Source organism: Amblyraja radiata, chromosome 2, assembly GCF_010909765.2.
Source record: "Amblyraja radiata isolate CabotCenter1 chromosome 2, sAmbRad1.1.pri, whole genome shotgun sequence".
NCBI classification, from domain to species: Eukaryota; Metazoa; Chordata; class Chondrichthyes; order Rajiformes; family Rajidae; genus Amblyraja; species Amblyraja radiata.
Window position 1 is genome coordinate 7,494,056 of NC_045957.1, and position 16,192 is coordinate 7,510,247.

The following is a 16,192-nucleotide window of genomic DNA, read 5'->3' on the forward strand; positions in this document are numbered from 1 at the left end:
CTTCACAGTGGACAATTCAAGTTTGCCCAACCTCTCTTATAGCTAATATCCTCTAATCCAGGCAGCTTTCTTGTAAACCTCTACTGCACCCTCTCCAAAGCCTCCAAATCCTCCTGTAACGGAGTTACTAGAACTGAATGCAATAATCCAAGTGTGACCAACCAAAGTTTTGTAAAGCGCAAGGTGATTTCATGGCTTTTATACTCAATGCCTTCAATACTCATCAATCCATCTGCTGCGTTGCCACATTCAGGGAGCTATGAACTTGGACCTTAAGATCCCTCTATACATCAGTGCTACTAGGGGTCTCGCCTTTAACTGTCTACATCCCCTTAACATTTAACCTCCCAAAGTGCAACACCTCATACTTAAACTCCATCTGCCATTTCTCTTCCCATTTATACAGCTGATTTATATCCCAATTAATACTTGGATGGCTTCCCCCACTGTCTGTAGCTCTACCAATTTTGGTGTTGTCAACAAACGTACTAACCAACCCATCTGCATTTATGTCCAATTCATTTATATATATACATATATATATATCTCTCACAAACAGCAGATGTCCCAGCATAGATCTCTGTGGAACTTCACTGGTCACAGACCTCCAGCCAGAACTACACGTTCCCACCACAACCCTCTGTCTTCTATGCATAAGCCAGTTCTGAATCCAGACAACCAACTCATCTTGTATCCCATGCATCTTCATCTTGCAGCCTACCCTGGCGGACTTGATAAAAATGCCTTACTAAAATCCATGTGGACAACATCCATTGCCCGACCCTCCTCGATCACCGTCATCACCTTCTCAAAATCCTCAAACGTTCATAAGATATGCCCTGCTGTGGACCAAGCCATGCTCACTGCCTCTGATTATCCTGACTGTAGAATCACAGCACGGAAACAGGCCAATAAGCACTCATTCTTTTTAACATCAATCCTACCCTCCCCCATTTTATTCTCCCCACCATTTGTTTAGTTGGTTTGTTGGATCAGTGAAGGAGTGGGTCTCCAATTGTGATTTTCCTCCTGAGACCAGGAGTTGCTCCAGTGTTAGAACATAGAGCATCGAACTTAGAACAATACCAGGAGTAGTATCTGAGTTAATTGAATAGCTTGAGCTGCAGATACGAGATCTGGCCACACAGGGGTGGAGGGTGGGGTAAGTTCTGGTGAGGGGGTGGTTGATAAGTTAAATAGGAAGCACAAGGAGTTTCCGCAGTGGAGCGCGATTGTGGAAAAAAATATATTTGAAGATCAAGACCTCTGACCTAGGAAAAAAAGTTCCATGGTCTACTGGACAACAGTGATTGCTGCTCCTCCTGTATGTCTCTGAAACCTTGTCTACCTACAACAGACGTCTCGCAGCATTGACAAACATATCAACATCATCTCTGCAAAATTGGCAAAATTCTCCCGAAGTACAAACAAGCCAACATCAGTTTTCCATAGAGACACAAAGAACTGCAGATGCTGAAATCCTGAGCAAAACACCAAGTGCTGGAGGAAACTCAGCGGTCGAGGAAGCATCTGCGGAGAGAAATGGACAAGTGACGTTTCGGGTCCTTCCAGGGACCTTTCTTCTCTGGCAGGCCAATGTCTCCTATAATTAAGGCTCTTGTTCCGCTTAGTCTGGTTAGCAGGCTGAGTCAATGGCCATGTCCAACATCAAGCTCTCCGAACTGACTCACTATTCCTGGCTCTGTCTTGGGGAGGTGTTAGCAGAAGGGAAAAAAGGAAAAAAGATTCAGAGATATGCCTCCTTGAAGTAGTGCGACATCTTCACCGATTTCTGGGAATCTCTGTTTTCCCGGAACATTCAAGACGGAGCAGCATTCGGGATGGTATCTGAACGCTTGAATCTATCAACTAGGATACAGGAGTCTCGGCTCAAGAGGCAAGGTGAATGCGCAGGCTCTCAAGCTACCCACTCCATTGGCCATCACCAACGTTGTCCACCATTGTGGAAGAGTCCCCAATGGCCTCAGAACCCACCAAACCAGAGGGAAAGCAAATCATCTTCTCTCTCATTGGATTAGTTTCTCAGCGGCCAGTGTGACAACCTCCAGCAGGACGAACCGAATCAATGGATTGTCTCTGAGGTGCATGTGAACCTCGGGGGATAGACCTGACTAAGATGTCAAGATGTGACTAAGATGTGGCTGGAAGGTGTCTAGGGTCGATCTGACTGGGAAAAGAAACAAATGTTCTGACTCGTAGTTAGAAAATGTATCTTTCCGTGACTTGATCCATTCACAGCTCCTTGCTGACACTGTGATTTCTTTGCAGATACGGATATATTCAATGCAACATTCTGCAGGGATAGGGTGGATGGTAACTATGCCGACCCGTTGAACCCCAACATGTTCTACCAGTGTGTGACAGGGACAGCCTTTCATATGGCATGTCAGGGCAATCTGGTCTTCGATCCGTTGGTCAACGCTTGCCTCTTTGCCTACAGCACCCCAACCCCAGCCGTGCCATGGATACCGACAAGTACACAAGGTGAGTGGGAGAGCTGCCTCGGGGAAGCAAAGCAGCCCACGCATTCAAGGACCACTCACACCCTCCGTCGTTCCCTCATCTCCCCTCTCCCATTGGGCAGAAGGCACAACAACTTGAAAGCAGGTCCCACCAGATTCAGGAACAGCTTCTTCCCTGCTCTTATCAGATTATTCCCACAAGCCAGGGTGCAGTCTCGATCTTCCGACCTACCTTATTGCAGATCTTGCGCTTTTTCTCTGTTTAAGTGTAACACTATATTCTGCCTTTGGGAAATTCTTCTCTCTGTGTATGCTTGATTGTACTCATGTGCAGTATGATTCAAGGTTTTTCATTGTATGTCGGTACGCCTAATAATAACAAAACCAATACCAATAGCAAAATGGGCCACAGGGTTGGAAACACGCAAGTTATTCAATGCCCGATCAACATCTCGTCAGGAATCCCTTTAACAAGGGATTCCCTACCAGCAGCAAGCACAAAACAACAAATCCATTTTGACTTATTATATAAGGTAGGAGATGATTTTTATTTTTTGGCACTCCTCACTCTCACCTCAAGGGCCTGTCCCACTTGAGCGAACTAATCCGCGAGTTCTGGTGAGTTTGCCCTCGACTCATACTCGCAGCATGGTCGACACGAGGTCGTAGGAGGTCCTCGTAACTCTCCTTCATGCTCGAGAGTGATCCCCGCGTACTCGAGGCCTCAGCTTGGTCGCGGAGTTTTTTTTCAATATGTTAAAAAATGCCCGCGAGTAAAAAAAGGTCGCCATGGAAAAAATCGATACTTTTTTTACTCGTAGGTTTAGTCGGAGTAGGTCGTAGTAGGTCGGCATGTTAGCCGTGGGTAATCGAGGGTAGTCGAAGGTAGTCAAAGATAGTCTTCATCATAGTCAAAGGGAGGTCGAAGGAGATCGAAGGAGGTCGTCTTCACTCTCCACTATTTTCCAATTTCCCCTAAGCTGGTCTTCAACATAGTCAAAGGAGGTCTTCGGAGGTCTTCTACATAGTCGAAGGAGGTCTTCAACATGTCATTTTTTCAAACTCTCCTAAACTTGCCAATTAGGTCGCCCAAGTGGGACAGCCCTTTCAGTAAACTACTGAGATCTCCTCCTCCTTGCCCTTCCACACGTAAAACACACAGTGTGGGAGCAGGAGCAGGCCTTTTGATCCCTCTAGCTTTTCTGCCATGCAATAGGATCTCAGTCCCATCTTCATGCTTATCTCCCAGGCTCCCACGCCCATCTTGCTCTGAACACACCCACTGATTCAGTCTCTGGGGTGGCGGATTCTGAAAATAAAGAAAATGCAAGTGGTTGGATTAGTAAGCTTCCAGATGACTCCAGAATTGGTGATGTGGTGGACAGTGAAGAGGATCGTCTCAAGTTACAACATAATCTAGATTAATTGAGGAAGAGGGGAAGTGAATGGCAGATGGAATTTAACTCAGACAAGTTCAAAGTGCTGCATTTTGGAAAATTATAGTCACGGAGGTGTTTACCATGGAAAGAAGCCCTTCGGCTCACCTTGTCCATGTCCACTGAATTGGCATATTGGGCTAATCGCATTTGCCTGCATTTAGCCCACATCCCATTAAACCCTTCCTATCTATATATCTGTCCAAATGGCTTGTAATAGTTACAATTGTGCCCGCTTCCATAGCTTCCTCTGGCAGCTCATTCTATATATGGACTACCCTCAGAGTGTAAAAACTTGGCTCTGAGCTCCCTCTAAAATCTTCACCTTAAACCTATGCTCTCTAGTTTTAGAATCCTCTATCCTGGGAAAAGGGCTGCGAGTGATTACTTTACCCATGCTTGCCATGATCTTGCACACCTCAATTAGGTCACCACTTAGCCTCCTATATAATAAAAACAATCTCAACCTATCCAACCTCTCCCAATAGCTCAAGCCCACAATTCCAGGCAACACCCTGGTGAGTCTCCCTGCACCCTTTCCAATGTAACGACATCCTTCCTATGCAGTAGCTGGGTGACCAAACTGGACATATTGTGCCAAGGAGAACCTAGCTCTTTCTATGACTTAAGTCACCTGTTTAATCTCACTCAGTCAGATATCTGATGGCAATGTTAAAAGCTGGATATATTCCATTCACTGCCTACCATCTCCAAAGTTGTGCAAATCTCTGCCATCATTAAACAATTCAATCTCATCTTGGGTCCTCTCTATTTTACCCCTTTCATCAGTTTTCACTTTGCAAGGAATCTTCCATCTCCATCTGGAAGCATCACAGCTGCCAAGCCTACACTGCACTTTCAAGAAACTATCTGCCAGTTCCCCTCAGTCTCTCTGTTCAGTAACACTACCCAGGTCTCCATTGTGTATGTCTTGACCTAGTTTAACCTCAAAATGCATCATTTCTCACTTGTCCGAGTTAGTCTCCATCTGCCAAGACCTTGGTCACTTCTCTAGTTGGTATAGATCCTGTTGTATCCTTCGAGAGACACAAAATGCTGGAGTAACTCAGCGGGACAGACATAATCTCTGGAGAGACGGAATGGATGACGTTTCGGGTCGAGACCCTTCTTCACACCTGTTGCAACCTTGGACAACTCCCTTCACTATCCACGCTCCAACAAATGTTGATTTAATCTGCAAACTTACTAATCAAGCCACCTAAATTCTCTTCCAAATCATTAATATAGACAATAAACTACAAATAACCCAACACAATTCCTGAGGCACACGACTAGTCACAGACCTCCAATATGAAAAAGCTACCCAGTACTATCATCTGACTCCTACCACCAAGCCAATTCTATATCCAATTTGGTATCTCACCCTGGATCCCACCTTCCAGATCAGCACGCCCTGTGGGACCTTGTCAAATGCCTTGCTAAAGTCTACAAAGGCAACTTCTGCCACCCTGCACTTATCAATACTGATTGCATCATTGAAAGATACAGCATGAAAATAGACCCTTTGGCCCTTTGACCGAGTCCATGCCAACATTTGATCATCTGTTCATACCAGTTCTATGTTATCCCATTTTCACATCCACTCCATGCACACTCAGTCCTTGCAGCCGTTACTTAAATGAAGCCGCAACGTTACCCCCCCTCCAGTCTTCATACCTCACCTGTGGCGGTCGAAGATTCAAACATCTTTGCAGGTCCCCAGCAAACGTCTCCAGCTACTCGCAGTGTCCTCGGATACAGCTCACACTCTGGTGATTTATCTACCTTGGGTGGTTACGGTGGCGCAGCGATAGAGTTGCTGCCTTACAGCGAATGCAGCGCCGGAGACCCGGGTTCCACCCCGACTACGGGAGCTGTCTGTACGGAGTTTGTACGTTCTCCCCGTGACCCGCGTGGGTTTGTCTCCGAGATCTTCGGTTTCCTCCCACACTCCAAAGACGCACAGGTTTGTAGGTGAATTGGCTTGGTAAATGTAAAAATTGTCAATTGTCCCTAGTGGGTGTAGGACAGTGTTAGTGTGCGGGGATCGCTGGTCTGCGCGGACTCGGTGGGCCGAAGGGCCTGTTTCCGCGCTGTATCTCAAAGCTAAACCAAACTTTATGAGTTCAAGGCCACCGCCTCCTTCATAATGTTGATTGAACACGCTAGCTTCCATGACCTTCTCCACAGTAAACACAGACAAGAATGATTTATTTTCTGGAGAACACTGATAGACAATGTTTCAGGTTGGGACCCTTCTTCAGGCTAACTGTCGTAGGGGAAGAAAGCTAGTTATCTATATGCTTTTAATATACTTACAGGTTGTTTTAGGATTCTCCTTTACCTTATCGCCCAGTTATTCAAGTTCAAGTTCAAGTGAGTTTATTGTCATGTGTCCCTGATAGGACAATGAAATTCTTGCTTTGCTTAGCACACAGAACATAGTAGGCATTTACTACAAAACAGATCAGTGTGTCCATATACCACAATATAAATATATACACACATTTATACCTCATTGACCCTTTATGCCCATCTAAATTTCTTCTTTAATGTGTTCTTGGATCCCTTATACTCCTCAGGGGACTTCTTTGATTTCCTCTGGGACTGTAGATCATAGAGGGTCTCATTCCTGGTGGACTTCCATGAATCTTCTGTGTCCTTGTGACTCTCATATAGGGGTGACCACCACCATCAGAAAACCCAACATTTGCTGCGGCATAGACGATGGAATCTACGCCGACTCAAAGGACACGAGCGCCTTCTACCAGTGTGTGGAGGAAGTGACCTTCTACATGTCATGCCATCCGAAAATGGTTTTCAATCCATACCTCAATGTGTGCGACTATCCATGAAGCGGTTCCAAGGAGAACATATCAGTCGCCCAGGACAGGTCAGTGCCAAATGTCTGCCATAATTAAACTGTTACTCGGACATTGTTTAGCTGGTGGAAAATGAGTAGGATCCAAAATTGTAAACCAGATCATTTAATCAGGAGAAGCATCTTTGAGTCCAGCCGTGTCAAAGCCCTGTCCCACGGTACGAGTTCATTCCAAGAGCTCTCCCGCGTTTAAAAAAAATCAAACTCGTGGTAAGCACGGAGAATGAACATAGCTGGTACGTCGGAGCTCGGGGACGTCTCATAACGCTAACGGCAGGTGCTCGGGCAGACACGCTAATGGCTGGTAGGCACGGGAAGACTCGTGAAGATTTTTCAACATAATGAAAAATGTCCACGAGAGCCCCCAGTACCGACGAGTGGCCATTACCGTAAATCTCCGAGTTCGAATCAGGGCAAACTCGGGAGAACTCTTGGAATGAACTCGTACCGTGGGAGAGGGGTTTCACTCGTGTCTCTGAGCCAGCGGGTCAAGCGATACCTCAGAGGCTTGAGGTGACAAGTGCGGCCAACATTCGCAGTGCCACCGAGAGCGTTACGGAACTGTTGGAGGTGTCACGAAAGAGCGCAAAGTGCTGGAGTAACTCGGCGGGTCAGGCAGCATCCCTGGAGAATATGGACTATTTGGGTCGGGACCCTTCTTCAGACTGATTGTAGGAGGGAAAGAAAGCTGGAAGAGGCGAGGGGCAGGACAAAACCTGGCATGTAATAGATGGACACAAAATACTGGAGTTACTCAGCGGGACGGGCAGCATCGCTGGAGAGAAGGAACGGGTAACATTTCGGCTCGAGACCCTCTCAAACAGAAACGTCACCCATTCCTTCTCTCCCGAGATGCAGCCTGTCCTACTGAGTTACTCCAGCATTTTGTGTCTATCTTCGGTTTAAACCAGCATCTGCAGTTCCTTCCTTCACAGGATACAGGTGAGGGGAGCCTCTGTTGGTAGGAGGTTTCCCCTCCTTGTTCTTCCTCCCCCTCCCCTGTGCCCCACCTGGACTCGTACCCATTCTTCCCCTCTTCCACCTCCATTCCTTCCTCCACCTTCACAATTCACTGCTCTTCAATCCTTTTGTCTCACACCTTCTGCCTTTTCATCTCTGGTCTTAGCCCTACCGAGTGTCCATCAGAGGCTCCCCTCATCTGTATCCACCTATTACCTGCCCCTTCACTCATCTGGCTTTCATCTCCCACTTCCCCCTACAACCAGTCGAAAGAAGAGCCCCAACCCCAAACAGCACCTATCCATGTTCTCCACAGATGCTGCCTGACCCACTGAGTTCTTCCTGAATTTTGCTATGAGTAAAAGTGTATTGAATACTTACTCAAGTAGTACTGTATATAGCAGCAGAGAGAATAAAACTGGACCTCAAGTATTACCTTAAGTAATTGGACATCAGCTTCGGCGATTTGTGAGTCTAGTGTTGGATTCGGATGGCTCTGCGAGGTGTCTGCTGCCAGGTTGCTGATGTTGTGTTTCTCCTACAGACTCCTGCACCATGACCAATCTTCTGCAACTAGAGATATGTTTGCAACACCCAAACTCCATCTTATTCTGCAGCTTGTTAGGGACGTTACTGCATTCACAGACTATTCCGCCTTGTGCATGTTTCTTCAGCGGTGAAGGGATTCTCTGGAAACGCTCCTAGACGCCTTCGGCAACAGATTTTCTGGAACTCCACAAAATTGTGCAGTTCATTCCAACTTCGGGTATCTTGATGTTTTAGGTCTGGAAGGTGGATCTAAATCTCAACAAATCCTTAGAGAGTTGGCAACGGGAAAGATATTTCAATTTCAATTTCAAAGATATTTCTGGCAAATTCATTTCACTTGCACTTTATGATATTGATATGATATTGATTGATATTGATTGATATTGATTTATCTAACCATTTGAGGCTGCCATTGTATTCATCACTTCTGTAGATAAATGGGGATTTTTTTTGCTGTACTACAAAATACCTTGAGCTGTGCATCAGACTGCGGAGCTGTAATGGGCCATAGTTAATGCAGGTGTGTTTCTCTGATTAGGAATGAATGAATCTGTTAGTTATATTCAAATAAAATATCATTATTGAATGGAATTGTATTGTGTGGTTTATGTCAGTTCAAGAAATATCTTGCTCAGATTTAGTGCTAAGGAAATGCTCAGTATCCTAATGTGGTTCAGTAATCTCTGCATGGTGGCCTTTCTTCTATTCCACCAACTCCTGGTTATGTCTACTAGATGATGAAGTCTTTTTAGGGCTCCCCCGCGAAATTGAGCATCACACCTTGGTTTGGCAGCAGCTCTGCCCAAAATCGCAACTGGTCTGCCTGAAATTGTAGAAAATTGTGCATGTAGCCCATAATCAACGACGTTGTTCACCCCAGTCATTCCCTCTTCTCCGTTCTCCTCCCGTCCGGCAGAAGATCCAAAAGCTTGGAAACCCGTGCCACCAGGATTAGTAACAGCTGCTTCCCCACACTACTGAACGGTCTTCCCATAAGCTAGGGTATAGTCCCAATCTTCCAACCTACCACATTGCATACCTTGCACATTTACCTGCATTTTCTGTAACACAATATTCTGTACTCTGGTGTTTTTCTCTTTGCACTACCTATTTAGAAGAATGAGGGGGGATCTTATAGAAACATATAAAATTATAAAAGGACTGGACAAGCTAGATGCAGGAAAAATGTTCCCAATGTTGGGCGAGTCCAGAACCAGGGGCCACAGTCTTAGAATAAAGGGGAGGCCATTTAACACTGAGGTGAGAAAAAAACCTTTTCACCCAGAGAGTTGTGAATTTATGGAATTCCCTGTCACAGAGGGCAGTGGAGGCCAACTCACTGGATGGATTTAAGGGAGAGTTAGATAGAGCTCTAGGGGCTAGTGGAGTCAAGGGATATGGGATATGGGGAGAAGGCAGGCACGGGTTATTGATAGGGGATGATCAGCCATGATCACAATGAATGGCAGTGCCGGCTCGAAGGGCCGAATGGCCTCCTCCTGCACCTACATTTTCTATGTTTCTATGTTTCTATTGTACTTGTGTGTGGCATGATTTCACTCCTGTGTAGTGTGATTTGACTGGTTAGCACATAAACAAAGCTTTTCACTGCATCTCGGAGCACGTGACAACAATAAACCAATATCGATACTTGCTTCAACTTCAGCTCCTTGGTTTCTCAAGGGGTTGAATGAGGCCAATTTGGGATCTACAGATTCTACCACTTGTGGGACAGTGGGGTGTTCAGCCCGGAGGTGGGGCCTTCTTTCACACAGTCCACCCTATGCTTCAAGTGAAAGGATCCTATGCACAACGCTTTCCCGATTGCTCCATCTCCACTTTCACCAGTCACACTCCAGGGATCCCATCGAACTGGCAAGGGTGTTGTCACTTTTTGAGGAGAATCGGAGAACATCCTCAAAGGGTTCTTCTCGATCCTGGTGATTTTTTTTTGCTATGTTGCAGTTCCGAGCAGTGTCAGGCATGTCTGGTCCATCGGAGTAAACAGGGCTGACAGTGTTACTCTGGGGAAGGAATCTCTAATTTATCCTGCCAGTGGACTTGGAGATTTCATACTACAGCGATGTTGGTTCCCCTCCAGGGCTTTGAGTTACCTTCAGTAGTTATAGTCAAATAGCACAGATACAGGCCCTTCGGCCCAATTCATTCATGATGACCAAGTTCCTCCATCCAAGTTCCATTTGACTGCCTTTAGCCCATATCCTTTGAAACTTCCCCTATCCATATAACTAGTCAAATGTCTTGAATGAATGAATGAATGAATGAATGAATGAATAAATGAATAAATGAATGAATGAATGAATGAATGAATGAATGAATGAATGAATGAATAAATAAATGATGCCTGCCTGCCTGCATGCCTGCCTGCCTGAATGCCTGCCTGCTGAATGCCTGAATGCCTGAATGAATGCCTGCCTGAATGCCTGCTGAATGACTGCCTCCTGCCTGCCTGAATGCCTGCCTGCCTCCCTGCCTGCCTGATGAATGAATGCCTGAATGCCTGAACCTGCCTGCCTGAATACTTTATACTTTCTTGTCACATGTGACAAGTCACAGTGATATTCTTTGTGTTGCGTGCCCAAGGTATGTAAAGAGTCACCACGTAAAGGGCAACGACACAGTTACAAACTATTCCACTTTACACAAGCCATTTTTAACCCGTTCCATTGGTGGTCCCCCTTAGTTCTCAGCAGTTCCCCCACACTGGGTCTTCCAATGTTAATGTTGTTATTGTACCTGCCTCCTCTGGCAGCTCATTACATAACCACTCCACCCACTGTGTGAAAATGTTATCCTTCAAATTTTTTTCCCCTCTCACCTTAAACTTGTGCTCTTTAGTTTAGACTCCCCCCCCCCCTGCGGAAAAGTCTGTGGCTGTTTGCTTTATCTATGCCATTCATGATTTTGTATGCCTCTGTAAGGTTTCCTCTCAGTCTCCTACACACTAGAGATAAAAGCCCCAGCCTATCCAGCCTCTTCTTATAACTCAAGCCCTCTAGTCTTGGCAACATTCCTGTGAATCTTTTCTTCAGCTCAATCACTTCCTCCTGTGGTGTGTTGACCAGAAATGCGTCAATTCTCCAGCTGCTCCCTCACCAATGAACTGTGCGATAAATTCTTCATCTTCTGCACCGTTACCAGTGCCAATTTCATCCTTCTTATAGGTGTGTGGTCAGAAATGTCTTCCACCCACAGCGTATCAGAAGGCAGGGATCATCTCCGTCTGGTATTGTGTGGATTTTGTGCTGAGTTTGATGTTTTGATCTTCAAACACTATTCCTCACACATCGAGGCCAGCACTTTATTTCTTGGTCAGACTAGGACTTTGTTACTTGGAGTGCAGTAGACTGAGAGGTGTATAGAATCTTGTAGAGGTGTATAAAACCATGAGACACATGGGTTTGTGTTATTGCATGCAGTCTTGTTCCCAGGCTAGGGGAATCAAGAACGACAGAGCATAGGTTTAAGGTGAGATGGGAAAGATGAACTACATTGAACAGAGAACAGTATTATAGTCAGAGGCAGCACGGTAACACAGAGGTAGAGTTGCTGCCTTACAGCGCCAGAGACCCAGGTTCGATCCTGATTATGGGTGCTGTCTGAACAGAGGGTGCTGTCTGGACGTTCTCCCTGTGACTTGCGTGGGTTTTCTCCGGGTGTTCTGCTTTCCTCTCAAACTCCAAAGACGTACAGGTTTGTAGGTTAATTGGTTTGGTATAATTGTAAATTATCCCTAGTGTGTGTAGGTTAACGTTAGTGGGCGGAAATCGCTGGTCGGTGGGCTGAAGGGTCTGTTTCCGCGCTGTATCTCTAAACCAGGGGTGGGAAACCTGCGGCCTTCAAGGCCATTATGTGCGACCTTTTGAATGAATCCAAATTTTGTGGACCAATTCCTTTCATTTTTATTAATATGTTTTTGTTCGTCTTTTATTCATTTTATTTTAATCTTAAAATGAACGTATTTAAAATACCAAAGAGTAAAAGAAGATTCAACGAAATAATCCTCCCCGACTGACGGCCACAATTAAAACATTAGTAAGTCATGAGGGCTATTTTAACACCTGTTATGCTCATGATTTAAAGTCCTTATTTGACGCTAAGAAAGATCCGATTGAAATATGGAAAAATGCAATAGAATACCCACGTCTTCGGCAACATGCACGAAAAATGCTTTCTTGCTTTTCAACCACTTATTGCTGTGAATCTACATTCTCCTACCTAACCCAAATCACGACACCCTGAAGGTCACAAATGACGGATACCAGGGCTGCCAACATTGAGTGAGAGTTGGGAGTGAGAAATTGCGATAGACCAAGCCCGAGGGAGTACAGCTTGAAATTGTGCAATATGGTGCATTCTGTAGCGAGTCTTTTAACTTACACTTGAATGCAATATATATGCTTTAAATTGGATTGGAGCGTTTTTGAAAGGGGGGAGGCTGTGCGATCACTAATCACTGGCCTTGGGGGTACCCGGTGAGGGAGTGGAGTAACAGAGTGGGGAGAGGGTGTGGAAGAAGGGTGTCCCCCCTCCCAGGGTAGGAACTTTTTGAAATTTGATGTATTAAAATCATGTTTTAGTGCACTGTAGAAGTATGATTTCAATGTTTTTTGTATGAAGTATTTTTAAGAGGTAACTTTTTAAGGGGTAACTTTATCCACACAAAGGGTGATGGGTGTATGGAACAAGCTGCCAGAGGAGGTAGTTGAGGCAGGGACCATCCCAACATTTAAGAAAAAGTTAGACTGATACATGGATAGGACAGGTTTGGAGGTATGGACCAAAAGCAGGTGGCGTAGCTGGGACATGTTGGCGGGTGTGGGCAAGTTGCTCCGAAGGGCCTGTTTTCACACTGTATCACTCTATGACTACATTATACCTCCACCATGCATGAATGCTTCAAAATCAAGTGATCGAGTTTTATTGCCATATACTCAAGCATAGAAACATAGAAAATAGGTGCAGGAATAGGCCATCGGCCCTTCGAGCCAGCACTGCCATTCAATATGATCATGGCTATTCATCTAAAATCAGTACCTCTTTCCTGGTTTCCCCCCATATCCCTTGATGTCGTTAGCCCCAAGAACTAAATGTAACTCTCTCTTGAAAACATCCAGTGAATTGGCCTGCACTGCCTTCTGTGGCAGAGAATTCAACAGATTCACAACTCTCTGCGTGAAGAAAGTTTGTTCTCATCTCAGTCCTAACTGGCCCCCCCTTTATTCTTAAACTGTGACCCATGGTTCTGAACGCCCCCAACATCGGGAACATTTTTCCTGCAGTTACAGTAAATGAAAATCTAGCAGGCAAGCAGGATGCTTTCACCAACCACCCCCATTTGAAGTCCACTATCTTCCACCGTATCTACCCAGTGCTTGGTGCTTACTTCCAGCAGCCACTGGTTGTCCTCCAGGATGCACCGAGCCGCAGCCTGATCCATGCTGGCCACCTGGGCGAATTCGGCACAGAGACTCTCACGGCAGCAGCGCAATGCTTCGACGCCTCCGACAGCCCGGGACTCTTGCACTGAGGCTGCTCCATGGCCGGAGCTGCAGTGAGCGACTCGCCAGCCCGGCAAACACTCGCCAGCCCCGCTCCCCGTCCGCATCTGTCCCCGCCGCTGCTTCTGCTTCCAACACCCGCAGCCCATGCAGTTGATATGAGTTTCGAAATTTTCGTTGATCACAGAATTTCTCACAAGAGCGAGAGAAATTTGTGATCAGCGTGAGAATTTGGTGAAATGCGTGATTCTCACACTCAATGCATAGTTGGCAGCCCTGCCTCTCTATCCCCCTCTCCCTCTCCCCCCCTCTCTCTCGCCCCCTCTCCACCTCTCTTTCTCTCCCCTCTCTCTCTCCCTCCCACCTCACTCTCATCCCTCTCTCTCCCCTCTCTCTCTCCCCTTCTCTTCCACTCTCTCTCCTCTCAACCCCCCTCTCTCTCCCCCTCTCTCTCCCCTCCCCCCCCTCTCTCTCCTTTCTCCCCTCTCTCCCCCCTCTCACTCTCTCCCCCTCTCTCTCTCTCCCCCTCTCTCTCCCCCTCTCTCTCCCCCTCTCTCTCCCCCTCTCTCTCCCCCTGTCTCTCTCCTCTCTCTCTCTCTCTCCCTCCCTCCCCTCTCTCTCCTCTCCCTCTCTCTCCCCCCTCTCTCTCCCCCCTCTCTCTCCCCCTCTCTCATCCCCTCTCTCCTCTCTATCCCCCCCTCTCCCTCTCTTTCCCATAACTCTCTCTCCCCCCCTCTCTCTCTACCCCCTCCCCTCCCTCTTCCCTCTCTCTCCCCCTCTGTCTCTCCCTCTCTCTCTCTTCCCCCTCTCTCCCTCCCACCTCACTCCCCCTCTCTCTCGTCCCCTCTCTCCTCTCTCTCCCCCCCTCTCCGCTCTCTCACTCTCTCTCCCTTCTCTTTCCCCTAACTCTCTCCCCTCTCTTTCCCCTAACTCTCTCCCCCCCTCTCTCCCTACCACCTCACTCCCCCTCTCTCTCATCCCCTCTCTCCTCTCTCTCCCCCTCTCTCTCGTCCCCTCTCTCACTCTCTCTCCCCTCTTTCCCCTAACTCTCTCCCCCCCTCTCTCTCTCTCTCCCTCTCTTTCTTCTCTCTCTCCCTCTCTTCTCTCTCCCTCTCTTCCCCCTCTCTCCCCCCTCTCTCTCTGTTTCTCCCTCCCTCTCTATCTCTCTCTCCCTCTCTCCACACTCTCCCCTCTCTCTCTGTCTCTCCTCTCATCTCTCTCTCCTCCCCCCCTCTCTCTCTCTCTCTCATCTCTCTCTCCCTCTCTCCCCCATTTCTCCCTCCCACCTCACTCTCTCCCTGGCTCTCTCTCCCCTCTCTCTTTCTCCTCTGTCTCTATCTCTTTCTCTTTGCTCCCCCCATCTCTCTCTCTTCCCCCCTCTCTCCCTCTCTCTTTTACCACCCCTCTCTCTTCCCCCTCTCTCTCCCATTCTCTCCTACCCTCTCCTCCCTCTCCACCCCCTCTCTCTTCCCTCATTCTTCTCTCGCACCTCTCTCTCTTCCCTCTCTCTCTTCCCCCCTCTCCCACCTCACTCTCCCCCTTCTCTCTCCCCTACCTCTCTCTCCCTCTCTCTCCCTTCTCTCTCTCCATTCACGCCCCCTCTGTCTCTCCCCTCTCTCTCCTCTCACCCCCCTCTCTCTCCCCCCACTGTCTCCCTGTCTCCTGCCCCGCTCTCTCTCTTCACCTCCCTTTGAGAGTCTGTCCCTTCAGCACAGAGACTCCCGCGGCAGCGGCACAACGCTTCCGACGGCTCCACGGCCCGGGACACTTGCACTGTCCGGAGCGCTCCATGGCCGGAGCTGCAGCGTCAGTCCCGTAAACACTCGACAGCGCCACAAACACTCGCAAGTCCCCGCTCCCCGCATCTGTTCCCGCCGCTGGTTCTGCTCCCATCCCTCCCGCAGCCCCTGCTCTCCAACACCCGCGGACCATGCAGTTTATCCGAGTTTTGAAAATTTCGTTGATCACAAAATTTCTCACCATTGAGCGTGAGAAATGTCTGATCAGCGTGAGGGCGTGAGAGTTTGCTTGAGGGCGTGATTCTCACGCTCAAAGCGTGAGAGTTGGCAGCCCTGCGGATACCCATCTAGAAGATCAACTGAAACTGCGTACCTCCATGTTGCAACCAAATATTCAAATGCTTTCCCACAAAAAGCAGTCACAACAAAGTCATTGAAAGTTTAATTAACTTTAGAATTAACAATTTCCTTTCATTTTCTTGAAGTTAATACACAGTAGTTAGATTTTTACAAAATAATGTACATTTTGAAGTATATCTAATTGAAGTTTCTAGGATGCGGCCTTGTTAGATTACAGCTAACTTAATGCAGGATTCCAACATGAAAAGGTTCCCCACCCCTG

General features: G+C 47.2%; 1 protein-coding gene across 50 annotated transcripts in view; it reads left to right on the forward strand.

Annotated features, from left to right (window-relative positions):
• The window catches only part of LOC116986063 (mucin-5AC-like), a 29,566-nt gene extending 20,670 nt beyond the window's left edge, over positions 1-8,896 (forward strand). For all 50 annotated transcript variants that reach the window (XM_033041246.1, XM_033041268.1, XM_033041315.1 and 47 more), the window contains 3 exons: positions 2,290-2,505; positions 6,599-6,812; positions 8,305-8,896. In XM_033041246.1, the coding sequence (XP_032897137.1) occupies positions 2,290-2,505; positions 6,599-6,774 (392 nt within the window). In that variant the 3' untranslated portion in view covers positions 6,775-6,812; positions 8,305-8,896. The remainder of the gene's footprint in view (positions 1-2,289; positions 2,506-6,598; positions 6,813-8,304) is intronic.
• The last annotated feature ends 7,296 nt before the right edge of the window (positions 8,897-16,192 follow it).